The 20,888-nt window shown below is 38.7% G+C and overlaps 1 protein-coding gene across 3 annotated transcripts in view; it reads right to left on the minus strand.

Moving 5' to 3' along the window:
- Nucleotides 1-2,431: 2,431 nt before the first annotated feature.
- The window catches only part of Kdm4c (lysine demethylase 4C), a 170,939-nt gene continuing 152,482 nt past the window's right edge, over nucleotides 2,432-20,888 (minus strand). For all 3 annotated transcript variants that reach the window (XM_041632462.1, XM_041632460.1, XM_041632463.1), the window contains 2 exons: nucleotides 7,603-7,695; nucleotides 2,432-3,478 (listed from right to left, as the gene is read on the minus strand). In XM_041632462.1, coding sequence (XP_041488396.1) covers nucleotides 3,302-3,478; nucleotides 7,603-7,695 — 270 coding nt within the window. In that variant the 3' untranslated portion in view covers nucleotides 2,432-3,301. The remainder of the gene's footprint in view (nucleotides 3,479-7,602; nucleotides 7,696-20,888) is intronic.

Genomic DNA, 20,888 nt, shown 5'->3' on the forward strand with positions numbered 1-20,888 from the left:
AGAAGTCATGTGGTATTTCAGTGGGTATTTTGTCTCAGCTTCTCTCTAGTTGGATGAAATAGAAAAATTCAGCTGACAATGATCACACTGTCCTCATATCAAGCACACAAAAAATTAAATATTGTGAAATATGCCAACCAGATTTACTTATGCTCTTAACCACACACAATTAGTGTTACAGTAGAATTTATAAATTGTTAGGAGTTTAACTGATTTTGTGCTACATGTACACACTAACCACCAGAGAAAGAAAGGTCTTACAATTAGTGTTACAGTAGAATTTATAAATTGTTAGGAGTTTAACTGATTTTGTGCTACATGTACACACTGAACATAGTTAATGTAATGCACAAAAATTAAAATTATAATTGAGGTGTTATACAGTATGTGAAAAGCTTGGATGTTCTGTCTAGAGACAGAGCTAATAACTGTTTATGAAGAACACGGTGAACAAAAGTGCAGTTCTCCATGGCAAGTCTATCTGTGGCCAGGACTCTGCAAAGGCAATATACAGTTATTCTTGGTTATAGGAATGAACATTACTTAAATGAGAGCATAGAGAACAGCTATGTCCGAGATCACATAAGTCTCTGCACATTTTCTCCCTGTGGCAGCCAATCAGAAACCTTGCTGATAAGCAAATTATCTGTTACAGAATAAATGATGCTACTTAGATTAATTCCTCTTACTAGTTTACACTCTTTACTAGTTTACACTCTTCTGGTCTATTGTGAAGTCAGTTTGATTTAAAACCTAAAACCAGAAAACTCGAGCTTGGCAACCTTATAAAATTAAATGATATTATACTAGCAGAAAAGGTGGTGTGGCAGTCCCTATGAAATTAGGTTAGTGGGCTTTCCCAAGAGTCACTCCAGAAAATAAACACTGCTATAGTTGTGCCTGTCACTGCTTGTTTGGTACTTCACTCTTCCCAGTAATAGGAGACATTGCACTCTTTACCCTGAAATAGTTAAATTTTCCATCAATCCATGATTCTGGGATTTTGTCCATGTAGACTTTTCACATAGGACTGAAAGGAACTTTATTTGGGCCTACCTGCTCTCCTGTGTCTATTGTTATTGTGAGACTATACCTGGCCTACCCTATTGAGAGTCACAGAAAGTAGCTGTGAATTAGCTCAAGACAAGTTGACCACAGCCAACTTTAAGACCTACAAAGCAAACTAATTTGCAGCAGGCAAATGGAAATGTGTACTCATTTGTAAAATGAAGGGGATAACTCTCAACGTTCCTTCCAGTGATAACTAGGGGCCAAAAAACTTTGGGTAACTAGTGATTCATAACTGAAAGGACTCAGATCATTAATGGTCTAAAAGTGAGGACCACACCAGCTGGTATTGGGGACATGCTGATGATAATTTATCTTCAGTGATGCCTGCATGAAGGTGCTCAGCTGTTGCAGGAGGTCCTCCCATTCCTCCAGCCTATAGCTGCTGAGATACCAGCCCATTGGGGCGTGGTCTCTCTCTCTTCAAAAAAGCGGCCACTTCCCTCTCCTCTCTCTCTTCACTTCCTGCTCCGCAGGCGACTAGACTCCCTTCCTGGTTGCACAGAGGGCTGATGGTGATCTGTAACTTTTTTCCCCTTTAAATAAATACCACCCTATTAATCATAATTCCAAACTGGTGTGGCATTGTTTGTGACTTACGCCTTCACTCAGCTATGAAAGAAGGGCCTGAAAAGCCTGTGTCACAAACTATCTTGAGAGTTCCACAATAGCACATGTTTTTCTCAGGCTTTGATTCTGAGATGGAGTTTTTCCCATAGCATAGACTGGACTTGAACTTAAATCATCCTGCCTCAGCCTGTTGTGTGATTTTCCTGGGAAGATGCAACAGGCACACCTACCACACCCACTCACATCATGTACACACCTAACATCCATACCTATTCATCCCAGAAAGGGAACTCACAACAGACCAATGTATACAATTTGGTGAACCAATGAGATTTTTTTTTTTTTTGGAACCAATGTGTTTTTATTGAAGTTTTTAAGGAATGAGTGAGGAGTTCCTTATGAGAAAGTGAGATATCTCAAAAACAGCCATATAATCAAAAAGCTGAAATACTGGAGTCCTCTGCACAGTTTACAGGCAGATAATCCTAAAATGCTCTCCTTTGCATCTTGGTTGGTCAAAGTCTCCCTTGCCAAGGATCTCTTTACCTATGAAGCTGATAAGGGGCCTTTGAGAATAATCCCAGTTTCTGCTTTCCCAGACATATGGCTTTCTGTCTACCTTTGGAGTTTCATGAGCAGCACTTTCCCTCCTGGAGGGCATGTTTCAATTTAGAGGAAACAGACAACAGTCTCTCAAGGGTAGAGATCAGGTGTATGAAGCACCATACCTGCCCCAAAGCTCATTTATCTACTGGCTTAAACATGGACAAATAAGCCAAGACAGAAGACAGGACAGGAGAAAACAGATTTTAATTTTTAAATACTAGTACATTTCCAGGCTGTTTTGCAAAGAAAAATCATATTACATTAGTTCAAAACTATGCATTTAAGTATATTTATTTAAATTCTAAATTTTACAAACACATAATGAGAGAAATATATATTTTATAAATATCTATTCAGAACAGGAATTGTGAAGTGTTCAAAATATCATACTCAGATTTTTCCTCTGTAAATATATAAAATTCCCATAGACTTCATATGAATTCCTCTTCAAGAGCAAAAATTTTCCTCTTACAAAGGCCAACTCAGTTTTCAGACACAATCAAAAGTAATAATATAAAAAATGGAAACATTCTGTACAGGGGAATACAGATAGCACATAGGTAAATCCCATTACCATTCTTGCCATTTGTGTTTTAAAAATGCTTTATAAAAACGGCCACTTAAAACAAATATGAGAGTCTTTCCCTGACTGTGGAAAACACATAAATTATCACCCTCCCTCTTGGGTGATGAGGCTTCCACTAAAAGGAGCTGGGGAAGAGGAGCCTCCATATATGTTCCCTGAGGAGGGACCTGAGCCACAGAGAGGTAACCCCTCTTCTCTGGCATGAATTCTATCTAGTAGGCCATTCACTGTTATTTCCTTTCATTTAAGAATATTCTTTGGGGTCAAATATATGTCTGAGGGAGTGATCAGATACAGAATCAATTTCTTCCTTGTTGTTTGGCAACCAAAACTCTGGAAGCCTTATTATCTATTACTAATGCCAGAGAAACACCCAGTCACCCGTCTCAGTGCATACCCAAGAGTGTCCCTCTGTCTTCCCTCTTCAGGTCTGAGCTGCTCTGAGCTCTCTCTGCTGCAGTAATTTATCAACTACTGTCTCTTCTGACACTTCTTCTGGAAAGAACTCTTCAGGAAAGTGCGATATACAGGGTCATCCACATACTCATTCTTAAGTCTGGAGCTCAGCACTCTTTGCCTCTTTCTCTCACCTTGGATTACATCTGTCCCATAAAACGTGTCTTCGAATCGCATGTCAGAGGCTGTGGACTAAACGCAAAAGTATATTATTACTGACTACAGAAACACTTGTCACAGATCTGGTTCTGTCAGCTGAGGTCGGATCTGTCATAGGGTAGAAGGAAACACACTCATAGATTTTTATTCGTGCTCAACAGCTCGTTCTCATACAGGCCATATGGCATAGATTTATGACTCCATTTAGTCTTAATTTCTCTACCTTCAAGGTGCTTTCCCAAACAAAAACAAAATTAAAGTCTCATTTTGTATTGGCTGTAAATGAAAACTCCTAAAAGAAAGCTATGTCTCTAGACACTGATGGACTGATTAGAATTTAAATAATAACTGCGGAGAGATTAGAACGCTGCAGGCCTAAAGGCCAATCACTTGTTGCAGTCTTTTAGAACAGGTACACCTTGCCCCTTGTGTTGAAAGTAATATCTTGCAACTCACAGATTAAAACTTTAGGGAATATATTAACTTAGCACACCACTAGCTCCCACCAACCCAAAAGCTAACTATGACATCAGATAGCATCTTGGACCTGTAGCAAAGCTTCTCCCATCTTGCTACATACTTCTCTTACGTACCCATGTTATTTTAAACTTGCCCATAACTTTTATGTATTCTGAAAAACCATAAAACTCCATGAAGCTGGTTCCATGATGTAATATGGAATTTTAGTTACACTAAATCTATATTCTGAGTCATGACCAAGCAAGGTTGCTCCAGAATAATCTGTAATTTCCTTTAGAATGGGAGTTGTAGGTTTTACATCGCTTTCTTAGTCTTAATCTCTACTTGGCTTCTGCCCAAACATTTTTTGGTGGGGAGGTCAACAGTCATTCTTAATTAATTCTGAATTCTATTTCTTTCTTCCTTCCTTTCTTTTTTATTAAGATTTATTTATTGCACATACAGTATTCTCCATGCAGGCATGCTTGCATGCCAGAAGAGAACATCAGATCTCATTATAGATGGTTATGAGCCATCATGTGGTTGGCTGGGAATTGAACTCAGAACCTCTGGAAGAATAGGCAGTGCTCTTAACTCCTGAGCCAGTCTCTCTAGCCCCTGAATTCTATTTCTTGTTCCTTTGTCCCCTCCCTACTTTCTTGAAGCTAGTGTGGGTAATCTTTAGTTTCTAATTCCTATAGCAGTTTTCTGTTGCTTAGCTACCTCACTGGCCACCTGTTTGCTCATTTTTGATGTTCCAGGGTTGTACTGTCTTAACTATCTATTCACCTGGGGGCTCTGCACTATAGTCTTTGCTTCAGCACCTGCACCTACTACAATACAAAGATGATGATTGTTTTTCTCACTGACTTAGATCTCTTGCATCAGGACCTACGAGAACCCTGCAAAGTATGCACTTCAGACCATCTGCTTCAGGTGCTATCTATATAGTCTGTATAAAATAGAACTCAAGGACTTCTTCCACCATCATTGCCCTTCTTAAATTTCCTAAATGCGAATACCATGCTCATCTGTCCAGCTATCCGTCAAAAATTTAATGGCACTGTGGATCCCTCTTATCCCTATCCAGCCAGGAGGTCTCTTCTATATATCTGAAGCAGTCATGATTCTGCATGCAGGATCTCCACTTTCTCCTTCTGAATCACTGCAATAAATGTAGCAGTCCCAATCTATCTCCCATTAAACCACTAGAAAAAAAGTTTTTGAAAAACACTAGTTAAATGATTACAGAGGTGGTACCTGTATGTAATCTTTTCATTTTTTACCTATCCTCAATACAATTTGCCAGACTTTTACAACCTAACAAATCCTACTTCCTTCTCTGAAAAGATTAAAATTTACATTCTGGGCCTCATTTTACTGGCACTGGGTCTGGGATACTTTTCCTACCATAGAAGAGTCTCTGCTACATGAAAGCTGGAAGTTCCTGTGAAAATGAATGCAGGGATAGGCAACATTCATCCCACCACGTGTTCCTTAAGGGTAAAGGATATTAGCAACTATAAATCAAATGTTGTATGTACCAATACAAAGTAATAGGTGTGAAACTTACCTACTGCTTGGTAAGTGCTTAGTGAAAAGTATAGGTTATCGCTGAGATACTCAGGTAAAGACCAAACCTAGAGTCTATACTAAAACACCAATTTTAGTTCCTGATTCAATACTGTTTTGGCATCTAGAATATGTTTTCCACTGGTTCAAGTCAGGCGTATGATTTTTTCGAAAGATAGCAACACACATATCTTATATTGGTAACAAAGTAGACAGACTCTTAGGAGTTGAAAACAAAAAGGTCCATTGTGAAAACAATGACAAGAAAAAGAACTGAGCAGACATGAGGAAGCCTGGAAACTGGAAATGGTTCAGGTTGACAGCTGTGTATATTTTCTGCCCACCATCTCATGAAGCAGTTATACAGAGTGCCAGACTATCTATAGGTTCCATAGAAAGTCCCATATTTCACTTGGGAAGGAAATTTAGAAGTTGTGCATTGGTTGTCTTTCTGTCATCAGGAGGAAACATTGTTTTAGTAACTCTTGGAAAGCACTTCCTCTGACTTATATTTCACTTTTATAAGTGTTAATGTAATCAAATGAGGAAATAAAACATCTACTGCCACTGTGCAGAAACAGCAGAAGTCAGCCTCTTAAACACAATAGTAAAGTCAATTTACCAGGAGGTCTAGTTAATTATGCAATGGTTACCATGGTTACTTTATGAGACAATAAAAGGTAATGGGCTGTTTCTGAAGACAGTAGAGAACAATCCAGCACTGTCATTAGTGGCTGGCTGACTCTCTTAAAACATATCCCTCCAAGTCAGAAGAATTCGAGGGAGAAAAAGTCACTAAAAAGTCACTCTCAATGATAACAGCTGCTTATCAATCTTCGTCAAGCCAAAAATATTCTCTAACCATAAAATATCTTCTATCAATGAGCTTTCCAATAAGATTTGACTCCCCAGGTGGAAAAGTATATCAGTCGAGGGGGAGAGAGCCTATTGTTCTTTTTTTAAATTAAAATGTTCTCAGAGTGTGCAGGTCTCCCATTGGGTAAACAGCAGTACTGACAATGTCTCTTCTCTTAACCTGAATTTATTTTTTATTTTTTATTTTTTTTAATTAAAAATTTCTGCCTCCTCCCTGCCTCCCATTTCCCTCCCCCTCCCCCCACTCCTGAATTTTTAAAGTCCTTCCTCTGGAAGTGCTGCTGAAAGAGAACTCACCTGCTTTGGGTTCCCTGTCATCAGGATCTCACCCAACAAAAGAAGAAAATACTCAATTTTCCACTTATAAAACCCCTTGGTTTTCCAAAATAACTAACTAACCTATCATAACTCTGTCATTGTACTGTAAGAGGACATAATCATAAGAATGGATGAAAGAGAGTTAAATTTACTCAGAAAAATTAACTTGTCTATTACAATTTATCATTTCAGGAAGGATACAGATAAGAGTCTAAATGAGTAAAATAGACTTCATTTTGGGCTATATTACAATACTATGGAACCTACAGTATTATAAAATATATATTTAAAAAAATCAGACTTTAAGCCATCCATGTTTACTTTTAGTGGTATGCAGTGGACTTGAAAGTATACCCAAGGGTGTGTGTGTGTGTGTGTGTGTGTGTGTGTGTGTGTGTGTATTTATTATACCTCTTTTAGTTTTCTAACTACTAATATTCTGGCTTTCCTTTGTTGTTTTCCAAGTGAGAGCTTGGAAAGAAGCATCACTGAGCGTGAGACACAGAACTTCAACAATACATGATAAGGTTACTAGACACCATTCGCTAATGCTGACTCTCTTAAATCTACTGCTGAATACTTTCTTTTAACATAGTTCCCACTAAGAGTGAATACCTTCATATTTGTTTGTCCCCAGAGGGACAAAGGACAAGTTTAATAACCATAATTGTGTGTCAATAAATTTTAACACAAAGAACTGTTTGTTTGTTTGATTTCATTAGAAGAAAAATAAGCCATGTGCGCACTGGTTTTCCTCTTTCTGTCTAAGCGGAGACTTGCATTCAACAGGTTACAACAAAGGGAAAAATTACTTAGGCTTTCTTCAAAATTAATCAAAATCCCAAGGTTGATTTCTTCTGGAATTGGGAAAGCATAGAGAGCATGGGGACTTCATTGGGGGTCCCAAAGCAGCAATTGTCATTAGCACTTACAAAGCGAGCCTTTACCCTTTTGGGTAACTCTTCATCTAAAGTGTATATGTCTTCTCTCTTCATTGCTATCTGGGATCCATCTTCAAATTCAACCTAAAGAAACATAAGACATTGTGTTATTTAGTAAAACCAAGAGTACTGACCTTTTCTCAGGAGTTTCAATTAAATATGAAAAAAAAAAAGGAGTAAAGGACTGTAATAGAGCAAATACAGAACCAGCCAAAGTCAGGGAAGTTGGAAAAGCATTTTTTCTTATCCAACTAATGTTAAACAGGACAGACTTGAAATATGAGCTATGAAATCTTTATCATCCCCAAATCTAAAGAAGAAAATATGAGGGCTGATCAGATGATTTCTGAGAAATAAACAAAAATCAAACCAAACTAAACCAGACCAAAAACCTCCCCACAATCATCTGGTCAGTAAAAGGACTAGTGAATAGACTGCCTCATAACAAATAAAAATGCTCAGTAAATAATTAAGAATTGTTCAATATTCTGAGGTATAAGAAAGCAGAAATTCAAACAACTCTGAGATTCTTGTTTAATTGGAATGGTTATTAGCAGCAAACAAACAAAAAAAAGAAGTGCTGGTGCGGATGTGGCGAATGTAAAACCCTTATATTCTGCAGGTAGAACTCTAAACTGCTACAACTACTTTGGAAAGCAGTATAGAGGTTTCTTCCAAATCTAAAAACAGAACTATCATATGGTCTATCACTCCATTCCTAAGTGCATCTCTGAAAGACTAAGTCAACCTTCCACAGAGATACTTGCACATCCATGTTTGTGAACCATTCAAAATAGTGATGAAATGGAACCACATTAGATATACACCAGTAAACAAAGAAAAGGGGGTAAGCACATAAAAAGGAATTTATTCATTATAAACAAAGTAAAATTGTGTCATTTCTAGGAGAATGGGTGATACTGGACATTACTGTGTTAAACGAAGAAACCCAGACTCAGGCAGACAAATATTGAATATCCAATACTATTTAAAATAATATTTAAAAATAAATTTAAATTTATTTTTGTTTGGTGTGTGTGTGTTGATAAAGCTGAAAGGGAACTATAAGAGATAAAGAGGGTATCTTAAAGGAATGGGAGAATGGGGGAGAAAGGGTAAAAAATTAATAAGATATAAGATCAGAAGGGGGTTCTTTGGTGGATGTAGGGGGAAAAAAGCAGAAGACAGGAATAGGGGAGCAAGTAAGAACAAAATGGCATGTTTCCATAAAGTGGCAAAATGAATCCATTACTTTGCATGCTAACTTTAAAAAGTAGTTTTAGTTTCAGGAGGTCCCATTTATTAATTGTTTCTCTCAGTGTCTGTGCTGCTGGGGTTATATTTAGAAAGTAATCTCCTGTGCCAATGCGTTCAAGTGTACGTTCCACTTTCTCTTCTATAAGGTTCAGTGTGGGTGGCTTTATACTGAGGTGCATGGTGCATAGATATGGGTCTATTTTCATTCTTCTACATGTTGATATCCAGTTATGCCAGCACCATTTGTTAAATATGCTTTCTTTTTTCCAATTGAAATTTTTTGCTTCTTTGGCAAAAATCAGGTGTTCGAAGGTATGTGGATTAATATCTGGGTCTTTGATTTGGTTCCATTGGTCCTCCTGTCTGTTCTTATGCCAATACCAGGCTGTTTTCAGTACTGTAGCTCTGTAGTAGAGTTTGAAGTCAAGGATTGTGATGCCTCCAGAAGTTCTTTTATTGTACAGGAATGTTTTGGCTATTGTGGATTTTTTGCTTTTCCAGATGAAGTTGAGTACCTTTCTTTCGAAGTCTGTGAAGAATTTTGCTGAGATTTTGATGGGCATTGCATTGAATCTGTAGATTGCTTTTGGTAAGATTGCCATTTTTACTATGTTAATTCTACCTACCCAAGAGCATGGGAGATCTTTCCACTTTCTGTTGTTTTCTTCAATTTCTTTCTTTAAAGATTTAAAGTTCTTGTCATACAAGTCTTCCACTTGTTTGGTTAGAGTTACTCTGAAATATTGTATGCTATTTGTGGCTATTGTGAAGGGTATCATTTTTCTGATTTCTTCCCCAGCCCTTTTATCTCTGTACAGGAGGGCTACTGGTTTCTTTGAGTTAGTCTTGTATCCTGCTACATTACTGAAAATGTTTATGAGACGTAGAAGTTTCTTGGTAGATTTTTTTGGGACTTCTTATGTAAACTATCATATCAAAGTAAACAGTGAGAATTTGACTTCTTTTCCGATTTGTATCCCCTTGATCTCCCTTTGGTGTCTTACAGCTTTAGCTAGGACCTCAAGAACTATGTTGAATAGATATTAAGAGAATGGACAACCTTGTCTTGCTCCTGATTTCAGTGGAATCTCTAGGAGTTTCTCTCCATTTAGTTTGATGTTGGCTGCTGGCTTGCTGTATATTGCATTTTTTATGTTTAGGCATGTTCCTTGTATCCCTGCTCTTTCCAAGACCTTTATCATGAAGTGATGTTGTATTTTGTCACAAGCAATTTCGGCATCTAAAGAGATGATCGTATGGTTTTTATTTTTCAGTTTGTTAATATGGTGGGTTACATTGACAAATTTTCGTATGTTGAACTATCCCTGCATCTGTGGGATGAAGCCAACTTGACTATGTTGGATGATTCTGATGTGTTCTTGGATTTGATTTGCCAGTATTTTATAAAATTTTTGTATCAGTGTTCACGAGTGAGATTGGTCTGTAATTCTCTTTCTTAGTAATGAAAAGCTTCTGTAAAGCAAAAGACACAGTCAGCAAGACCAAATGACAGCCTACAGAATGTGAAAAGATCTTCACTAACCCCACATCAGACAAAGGTCTGATCTCCAAAATATACAAAGAACTCAAGAAATGTGTCATCAAAAGAACACATAATCCAATAAAAAAAAATGAGTGCAGACCTAAACAGAGAACTCTCAACAGAGGAATCTAAGATGGCTGAAAGACTATTTAAGGACATGTTCATCATCTTTAGTCATCAGAGAAATGCAAATCAAAACAACTCTGAGATTCCATCTTACACCTGTAAGAATGGCCAAGATCAAAAACACTGATGACAACTTATGTTGGAGAGATTGTGGGGGAAAGGAAACACCCGTGCATTGCTGGTGGGAATGCAAACTGTTACAGTCCCTTTGGATGTCACTGTGGTGATTTCTCAGAAAATTAGGAAACAACTTTCCACAAGACCCAGTAATATCACTTTTGGGCATATAGCCAAAAGATGCTCAATCATGCCACAAGGACATGTGCTCAACTATGTTCATAGCAGCTTTGTTTGTCATAGCCAGAACCGGGAAACAACCTAAATGCCCCTTGACCGAAGAACGGAAAATGTGGTACATTTATACAATGGAGTACTACACAGCAGAAAATATAACAAAATATCTTGAATTCTGCAGGAAAATGGATGGAGCTAGATAACATTATTTTGAGTGAGGTAATTCAGATGCAGAAAGATAATTATCACATATACTCACTCATAGGTGGTTTTTAAACATAAAGCAAAGAAAACCAGCCTACCAACCACAATCCCAGAGAATGTAGACAACAATGAGGACACTAAGAGAGACTTACATAGATCTAATCTACATGGGAAGTAGAAAAAGAAAAGATCTCCTGAGTAGATTGAGAGCATGGGGTCTTTGAGAGAGGGTTAAATGGGGAGGGGAGAGGCAGGGAAGGGAGCAGAGAAAAATGTAGAGTTCAATAAAAAAAAAATCAATAAAAAAGTAATTTTAAAACAGAAGTTAAGAGTTAATACTCTATAAGAACATAAAGCTATTTATCTGGGAAAATTACTACATAATAACAAAAAGCATCATTTCTTCCTCAGAGCTGAGACATTCTCCCTGAGTCATTCACTCTGCACATTGTCCTGCTGTAGTTCTCTGTTGTCATCTACTGCAAGAAGCTTCTCTGATTAGGATGAATGATACTCTGCTTGATGGGTTTAATGTCATTAGGAGTCATTTTATTGCTATGTTCCTTAGTAGAATAATGATCTGTCTAGGCTCAGGTTTTTGGTATTTTAGTAGTGCCAGGTATGGGTTCCATCTCATGGAGCAGACGTTAAATCAAATCAAAAGGTGATCAGTTTCTCCTAAAACATTTGTGTCATTATTGCACCAGAATACGTTGCAGACAGGTTGATGTAAGTCACAGGGTTTATAGTTGGATGATATCCACGATTACTTTTCTCCTCTGGTAGTGTAAAGAGTACTTCCCAGTACTATGAATGCTATTCAGTAGGGGTGAAGCTTCTAGTTGAGTATTGACTTTATTTTTTCATGTTTAGTAATAGGGTCTTATTATCAGATTGCAAAAAATAACCAATAGCTCTCTTTGGCAATAGCCTGTCATATTAGTGTGTGTCAGGTGTCTACAAGTTGCCTTTGGCCAATGACTCAATAAGATGTAACCAATTTCTGGTAGTGGATGTTCTACTTGGTGAAAGATGTCTTTATTTGGTTGTTTTACATGTCTAGTTGGAGCACTATCTTCATTACAAGATTTTTGTCTCCATTTTGCACACATACACACACACATGCACAAATACAAAAGTATCTAAAATAGCATATTTCCATATAGGTTTTAAAAAGGACTCCCCTCCTACATTCCCTCGTTTACCCTGCCCTCTATAACCCATTTACTCCTCTAATTAAATTTACTTCCTTATCTCTTTAGAACATATATTCTATTTCTAATTCCTGGAGAGATTCTTTCCTTCTCCCAGATGCTTATGAGGAACCTAACTTCTGTGGTTATTAGAATACCAAAATCTTAAAAGCTAACATCCACATGTAAGAGAAAATATGTGATCTGGATCATGGTACTCAAAATTTGGGATGATTATTTCCAGCTTCATCCATTTACCTACATTTTTTGGGGGGAGAAGGCTCTGGGTGACCTGTCTTTAGGTGAGAGTGGGATACTAATGTCATCCATAACACTGTGTTGGATTCACATGTGATTTCAGCTATATACTGTTTCTTTTAGGAACTTGGATACTCTTGGTTTGGTGCATAAATGTTTAGAATTACAATATCTTCTTGGTGGATTATTCCCGTGATACGTATATAATGTTCTCTCCATCTCTTTAGTTTCTGTTTCACGTCTTTAAAGTTTTATATGTTTGACATCTTGACTTCAGGACATGAGGATCTCTCTGGTTATTTGCTCTGGGAGTTCTAAGTAGATGGGCATTTCTCAAGCTTTAGTAAATTTGCTGCTACAATTCAAAGAATGAGTATGCACAATTTTTATCACAGTTCCTTCTGCTTCTCTGGAGATTATTAGGTTTGGCACTCTGAACATATGCCAGAGTTCTTGGATGTCAGGATAATGTTCTTTCCTTTTTCTTGTTTTTTTGATTTAACAGAAGCCTGGATGTCATAATATCTCACTTTGTCCTTTATCGTGATAGTCATTCTTTTGCTTGGTTTTGCATGTGAATGATATCCATTATATTTTATATTTGATCAGCACACTCTTTTCTTGCATTTCTTTTTGACTTTTTTCCCTTGAGCTTTTCTTCTCAATTGCATACCTTTTTCCACTTTCGAGTTTCTTATCTAGGTCCTGAATTGGTTTTCTTAAGTTTTCTACATGGTCATTTAACCTTTATAAAAGTAGGACACTGAGCCAGATAGTGGTGGTACACACCATCTCAGCACTTGGGAGACAGAGGCAGGTAGATCTCTGTGAGTTTGAGGGCAACCTGGTCAACAAAGCAAGTTCCAGTACATATATAGAGAGTTGTTACACAGAGAAACCCATCTTGAAAAACCAAAAAGTAGGACCCTGAAATCATTTCTAGCATTTCAGCTATCCCATTATCTATGGTTTTTTTTTTTTTTGACACTGATGTGTGGTAAACTTGTGAGATGTCATAGTGACCTATTTTGATGTTGCCTTTTGTGCCTCTAGTCTTTATTTTCCCTTTCTTTCACTCTTTCTGTTTGTTTTACGTAAGTCTTCATGTGGGTTGTGGTCTATCTATCTATCTATCTATCTATCTATCTATCTATCTATCCATCCTTGCTGGCTTATGTTCCTCTCTCCTGTTTGGGAGAAACCTGACTATAGATAACAGAAGAAAAAATAATGTGTTTTGCAATCTCATGCAGTAAAAGACAACTATGTACTTTACTTATGTCCAGTAAGGTTCTGACATAGAAGCATTAGGGCAATGTGCCAATGTGTATTCCTGTAAAACACTAGCTAATTTAACTTTTTATCTTGTAGAATTCCTGTCTAAGAATATTTGCATCTGTTAGAGAGACTGGGCTAGGTTTAATGACTTCTTGTGTTCCCTTGTGAGACTGGTTGTGGGAAAATGTAACTATGCTCTCTCTATATCCTCCAGACCAGTCATTCGAGGGTATTGGAGCAAAAGGATCCTGTGCGGCACTTCAGTCACATTTTCCATGGCCTCAGCCAGCTTTCCAATTCATGTTAAGAAGTTTTTATAACTATTAAGTTTCCAAATTCAAATAGTCCTCACTATATAGCATGTAAACCTCATTAGTATGTGAAAACATAGTATCTTTTTTATTAATTTCATTGAGTTATACATATTTTTCTCCACTCCCTTCCCTTCCTCTCCCCTCCCCTTCTGTCCTCTCCCATGATCCCCACTCTCTCAATTTACTCAGGATATCTTGTCTTTTTCTACTTCCCATGTATGTCTCTTTTGGGGCCCTCATTGTTGTCTAGGCTCTCTGGGATTGTGAATCAATCTTTTCATTTACACATTTGAGAGCATAGCTATAACTACCTGTGACTACTTTCTGATGGAGGAGGGTCATCTTTCTATCTGTTGCTTTCATTGGTTAAGTAATAAAGAAAACTGCTTGGTCCTCTGATAGGGTAGAATTTAGATAGGCGGAGTAAACAGAACAGAATGCTGGGAGAAAGAAGCCAAGTGAGTTGCCATGATTCTCCCACTCCAGACAGACGCAGGTTAAGATCTTCCCTGGTAAGCCATCTCATGGGCTACACAGAATATTAGAAATGGGTTAGATCAATATGTAAGAGCTAGCCAATAAGAGGCTGGAAGTAATGGGCCAGACAGTGTTTAAAAGAATACAGTTTCCATGTAATTATTTTGGTTATAAAGCTAGCCGAGCTGGCGGCTGGGAGCTCGGGTGCCAGGAATGTAGCCCGCCGCCCTTATTACAACAACTTTCCTTTGTTTTAAGTAATTTGAACATTCTATGTGAGAAAGACAGTTTTACTAAAACAACGTCCTCGACTAAAACACTGTCCTCGACTGTCCAGGTCTCAAGTATGCAGAAGCAAAACTGTATTCCATGTATGGACATCTGATTTCTCTTGCTACAATAAAGACAATAGTAATTTCTGATTCTTCTTTTGGTTACCAGCTGCATGCTCTTATAAAATACAAAAAAGGTTTCTTTTTCTTTAAAAATAATTAAAATATCTTCCCCATGCCTTTACGTCCCCTTATTTACACACTGAGAATCAATAAAATCTATTTTACATTTGTGTCTTAGTGACCATGTCCTTTGCTTTACAGAAGCTTCTCAGTTTAAGCAGGTCCCATTTATTCAATGTTGCCCTTAATGTCTGTGCTTCTGGGGTTATACATAGGAAGCGATCTCCTGTGCCCATCTGTTGTAGGGTATTTCCGACTTTCTCTTCTATCAGGTTCAGTGTGTTCGGGCTGATATTGAGGTCTTTAATCCATTTGGACTTGAGTTTTGTGCACGGTGAGAGATATGGGTCTATTTTCATTCTTCTACAGGTTGACATCCAGTTGTGCCAGCACCATTTGTTGAAGATGCTTTCTTTCTTCCATTGTATACTTTTAGCTCCTTTATTGAAAATGAGGTGTTCATAGGTTTGTGGGATAAAATCCGGGTCTTCTATACGATTCCATTGGTCGACTTCTCTGTTTTTATGCCAGTACCACACTGTTTTCATTACTGTAGCTCTGTAATAGAGTTTGAAGTCAGGGATGGTAATGCCTCCAGAAGATCCTTTATTGTATAGGATTGTTTTGGCTATCCTGGGTTTTTTGTTTTTCCATAAAAAGTTGATTATTGTCTTCTCCAGATCTGTGAAGAATTTTGATGGGATCTTGATGGGGGAGAAGATTTTCACCAACCCCATAACAGACAAAGGTCTGATCTCCAAAATATATAGAGAACTCAAGAAACTAGACTTTAAAATGCTAATTAACCCAATTAAAAAATGGGGCACTGAACTGAACAGAGAATTCTCAACAGAAGAAGTTCAAATGGCCAAAAGACACTTAAGGTCGTGTTCAACTTCCTTAGCAATCAGGGAAATGCAAATCAAAACAACTTTGAGATATCATCTTACACCTGTCAGAATGGCTAAAGTCAAAAACACCAAGGATAACCTTTGCTGGAGAGGCTGTGGAGGAACGGGTACCCTCATCCATTGCTGGTGGGAATGCAATCTTGTGCAACCACTGTGGAAGTCAGTGTTTTGGTTTCTCAGGAAATTCGGGATCAACTTACCCCTGGACCCAGCAATACCACTCTTGGGAATATACCCAAGAGATGCTTTATCAAATGACAAAAGCATTTGTTCAACTATGTTCATAGCAGTATTATTTGTAATAGCCAGAACCTGGAAACAACCTAGATGCCCTTCAATGGAAGAATGGATGAAGAAAGTATGGAATATATACACGCTAGAGTACTACGCTGCGGTAAAAAACAATGACTTCTCGAATTTTGCATGCAAATGGATGGAAATAGAAAACACTATCCTGAGTGAGGTGTCCCAGACCCAAAAAGATGAATATGGGATGTACTCACTCATAATTGGTTTCTAGCCATAAATAAGGACCACGGAGTCTACAGGAGGTGAACCTAAAGAAGCTAAGTAAGAAGGTGAACCCAAGGAAAAACATATAGTTGTCCTCTTGGCTAAGGGAAGTAGACCAAATTTCCGGGGAGAAAATGGGATCTTGGGGATGGGGTGGGATGGGGGTAAAGGGAGATGAGGAGAGAAAAGGTAGAAGGGAAGGAGGGGGGACCTGGGAAACAGGAGAATTGGGATAAAGGAAAGGTGGATAGGGGAGCACAGAACCACAATTCTTAGTTAAGGGAGCCAGTTTAGGGTGGGCAAGAGACTTGACCCTAGAGGGGCTCCCTAGTGCCCAAGATGAGGTTCCCAGTTAGTTCCTTGGGCAGCTGAGGATTGGGAACCTGAAATGACCCTATCCTAGAGCAATACTGACGAATATCTTGCATATCATCATAGAATCTTCATCTGGTGATGGATAGAGATAGAGACAGAGACCCACACAGGAGCACTGGACTGAGCTCCCAAGGTCCCAAGGAGGAGCAGAAGGAGGGAGAACATGAGCAAAGAAGTCGGGACCACGAGGCGTGCATCCACCCACTGAGACAGAGGAGCTGATCTACGGGGAGCTCACCAAGGCCAGCTGGACTGTGACCGAAAAAGCATGGGATAAAACCGGACTCTCTGAACATGGCGAACAATGAGGGCTGATGAGACACCAAGGACAATGGCAGGGGGTTTTGATCCTACTTAATGTGCTGGCTTTGTGGGAGCCTAGCCAGTTTGGATGTTCACCTTCCTAGATATGGACGGAGGGGGGAGGACCTAGGACTTACCACAGGGCAGGGAACCCGGACTGCTCTGTGGACTGGAGAGGGAGGGGGGGGGGGAGAGGAGTGGGGGAGGAGGAGAAGGGTGGGAGGAGGGGGAGAAGGGTGGGAGGAGGGGGAGAAGGGTGGGAGGAGGGGAAGGGAAATGGGAGGCTGGGAGGAGGTGGATACTTGTTTTTTGTTTATGTTTCTTTTCTTCTTTTCGCAATAAAAAAAAATTAAAAAAAAATACAAAAACTTTCAAAAATCAAAAAAAAAAAACTCTGAAAAAAAATCTATTTTACAGAAGAACTACTGTTCAGGGCAAAAATACACCCACAAACATTTACATACACACAAAAAGACATACATACATATACGCATGCATACATAGATACACATATACGTATATATTCAGACACACACACAAATATACATATATACATACACAGACACAAATATACACAGGCACACACAGACATATATACTCAGAAACACACAAGGACACAAACACACAGATATAAAGACATACATACAATCACAAAGATATACACAGGCTGGCGTTGAACTCACAGAGATCATTACCTGCCTCTGCCTCCCAAGTGCTGGGATTAAAGGCATGCACCACCAAACCTGGTTAAATGTGTAGTCCAGGCTGGCCTCAAACTCATGATCCTCCCTGCTTCCACCTCCTTCAGCAAATCCTACTGGCCTGTGCCACCACGACTGGCTGGGCGGTGGTGGTGCACACTTAATCGCAGCACTTGGGAGGGAGAGGCAGGGAGGTAGGCAGATCTCTGTGAGTCTGAGGACAGCCTGGTCTACAGAGCAAGTTCCAGGACAGGCTCCAAAGCTATGGAGAGAAATCCAGTCTCAAATAGCAAAAAAGAAAAAAGAAAATATATATATATATACAGGAACACACAGAAATACCCACACAAATATACACAGAGATTAAATACACACACATAGACACACCCACAAACACCCACAAATATACACATAAATACATACATTCACACATACACACAAAGATTTAGCATATTTTGCACTGTGCTCCAGGTATATCTTTCTATACATTTTATTGAATTTCTTATTCAATGGTAAAGGTGAAAGACAGAAAGTAAAAAGTGATCTCAAAAGGCCACTTGGCTTAATGAGGAATTCTATACTACTTGTAGTTAAATAGAAAATTTTAATACCAGCTTTAACTTTCATTGAGTGTGTGTGTGTGTGTGTGTGTGTGTGTATATATATATATATATATATATATATATATATCCACAGTTTTATATTGCTGGGCTAACACACTGATTACTAATTCACCTGGATTTTAAAATGGGATAATTTTATGTAGCAACCAGTTTTGTTACAGAGCTTCAATATTGCTCTTATGAAATGTGACATTTTGTTCTCATTTATTAATTAGCTTTTCTCTAGGAATCTCCTGTATTTTTTAATCCAGGTGTTAGGTTTACTTAATTGTGAACAGTATGATACACTTAAGCCATTGCTGAGAGCTCTCGGTGGCAATGGCTTTACCAGAGGCCACTAAGAATACACAGTAGATGACAAATGCTATCCATAAGGTCAACCCACCAGGTGAACAACTACATTATGGAGAGAATCTCGGGAAACAAGGCTTACGAGACCATTACCTATGCATAACTTTGCTTCTGTAACTTTTCTCATGTGGCACTATAAACAGCTATGGGTATTTTCCCCACTGCTTGTATGTTTATCTCATGAAAAAATTTCTATCTACTGGGTGTAGGGGAGTGAGAGTGTTACAGCTGTGGAGCAGCAAAGATATCCTGACTTATCAGGAAGCCAGGCTACCTAGAGTCTCAATAGGAGAGCTCTGGAGACTGGAGCCAGAATAGGACAGCTCAGCTCTGGAGGATAGAGCCACAATAGGACAGCTCTACCCTGGAGGCAAGGTGTCCTGACTTATTGGCAAGTCAGGCTACCTGAAGCTAGGGTGTGGTGGTGGGGGATGGTCTTGCCATAGGATATAGCAATCTTGATCTTCTCCTGGATAGTTGCTACAGCTGAGCCCTTCTCTGTTCACTTAAGGGCTTCTTTTCTGGTCCAAGATATTACTTCTTTGCTAACACTCTGCTAAACGGCAAGCCCCTGCAGAAATGTAGCAATCTCCTCTGGCTCTGGAAAAAGTTGTTAGTTTTCCTGCTCAGCCCCACTTAGGGAGCATGTCAGCAAGGTTTTTCTTTCACTGGCTCTGATTCTAGGGACAAAGTGTGTTTCTTTGGCACTGGTTTCAGAGTCAGGGCATGGTTTTTTCGATCCTGAGTTTAGGGCTAAAGGTGTTTCTTTCCCTGGCTCTCAGATCCAGGGTGTGTTTCTTTCAATGGCTCTGGGTTCAAAGTCAGGGTGCTGAGTGATTGGCTGGTTTCCTGCTCCAGTTGGCCCTTTAACCCTACACGGGGCATATATGGCTGTGGATGATCAAGAAGATGATTTCTGCTTAACTATATAATCCTGATGAATAGAAATAATAGTAGGGTATTTTTCATTACTCAGACAGACATAGGAAAGTAATAGAATTCTCAGTCACAAAGACAGATAATTTTAGACTTCATGACAAATTCAAAGTAAACTGGTTGCTCCTGGAGATGAATACATAAGGACACATTCCCAGGTGTTTATTGCATGAAACAACTTTATTAGACATAATTTTCTCAGTAATGGATTTTCTGCACATACTCCTAACCTCAAGGTTTAGTCAACCAACTGTTTCTTGTTTAAGTCCTGAATGTCAATGTCACTTTCTGTCTGGGAACCCTGACCACTCAGAGTTGTGTGCTTACTTTATTCACACACCCAGTCAGCGTGAACTCCCTAGCCTGAGAGAAACTGTATGATCAGTTTGGCTGTTACTTATTTACTCCAGAAATGCTGTGTGACCCTGAAAATGTGATTCATATTTGTACAGAGGTTTTGCTGTAGAGCGAGAAGTAGGAGAGAAATATGAGACGTGTGTGTGTGTGTGTGTGTGTGTGTGTCTACGCTGAGAGGGAGACACAGCTGAAGGTGCAGAAGGAGAAGCATGAGAGGTAGAGAGAGAAGTGTTTTGTAGCTGTGCTCTATCTTCTGGTACCCTGCGTGCTGCATTGTACTCCTCTATTTATGCCCTTGCCCCTTATCAGGTTGTTAAATTCCTTCTATACTCAACTGGTATCTTATTATTATTAAGCTGCACTTCAACATATCGGGTTTGAATCTTCTAGTTCTGCCACCCTGTTTTTTACTATACCATTTACATGAGAATATTGATTTGTGACACAGTGTTACTGAAATCTGTTGCTTCTACAAATGTTCAATTTTAAAGTTCTCTGAGGAATATGAATGCACTTGTGCTACCCTAACCATGTTGTTTCTCTTTTGTGAGTATAACTCATTTTTATTTTTGGTAAAATTAGAATAATTCCAGTTTTACTTTTCCTAAACTACTATTTTTAAACTTGAGTGGATTACAACTGTAAGCTGTCTGTGCCAATGATCCAAGAGTTTTGGTTTATCTGAGATGCCCAGATTAGGCTTCTCTACCCAAAGAAATAAAGTCACAAGGTGCTAGTTGGATAGTCAACATAGAGTAACACAATGTTAATGCAAAACAATATGAACTAATATGTAATATTGTTTCAA

This window comes from Microtus oregoni, unplaced genomic scaffold, assembly GCF_018167655.1.
Source record: "Microtus oregoni isolate MIOR12 unplaced genomic scaffold, Mior012 000041F_ref0000270, whole genome shotgun sequence".
NCBI lineage: Eukaryota > Metazoa > Chordata > Mammalia > Rodentia > Cricetidae > Microtus > Microtus oregoni.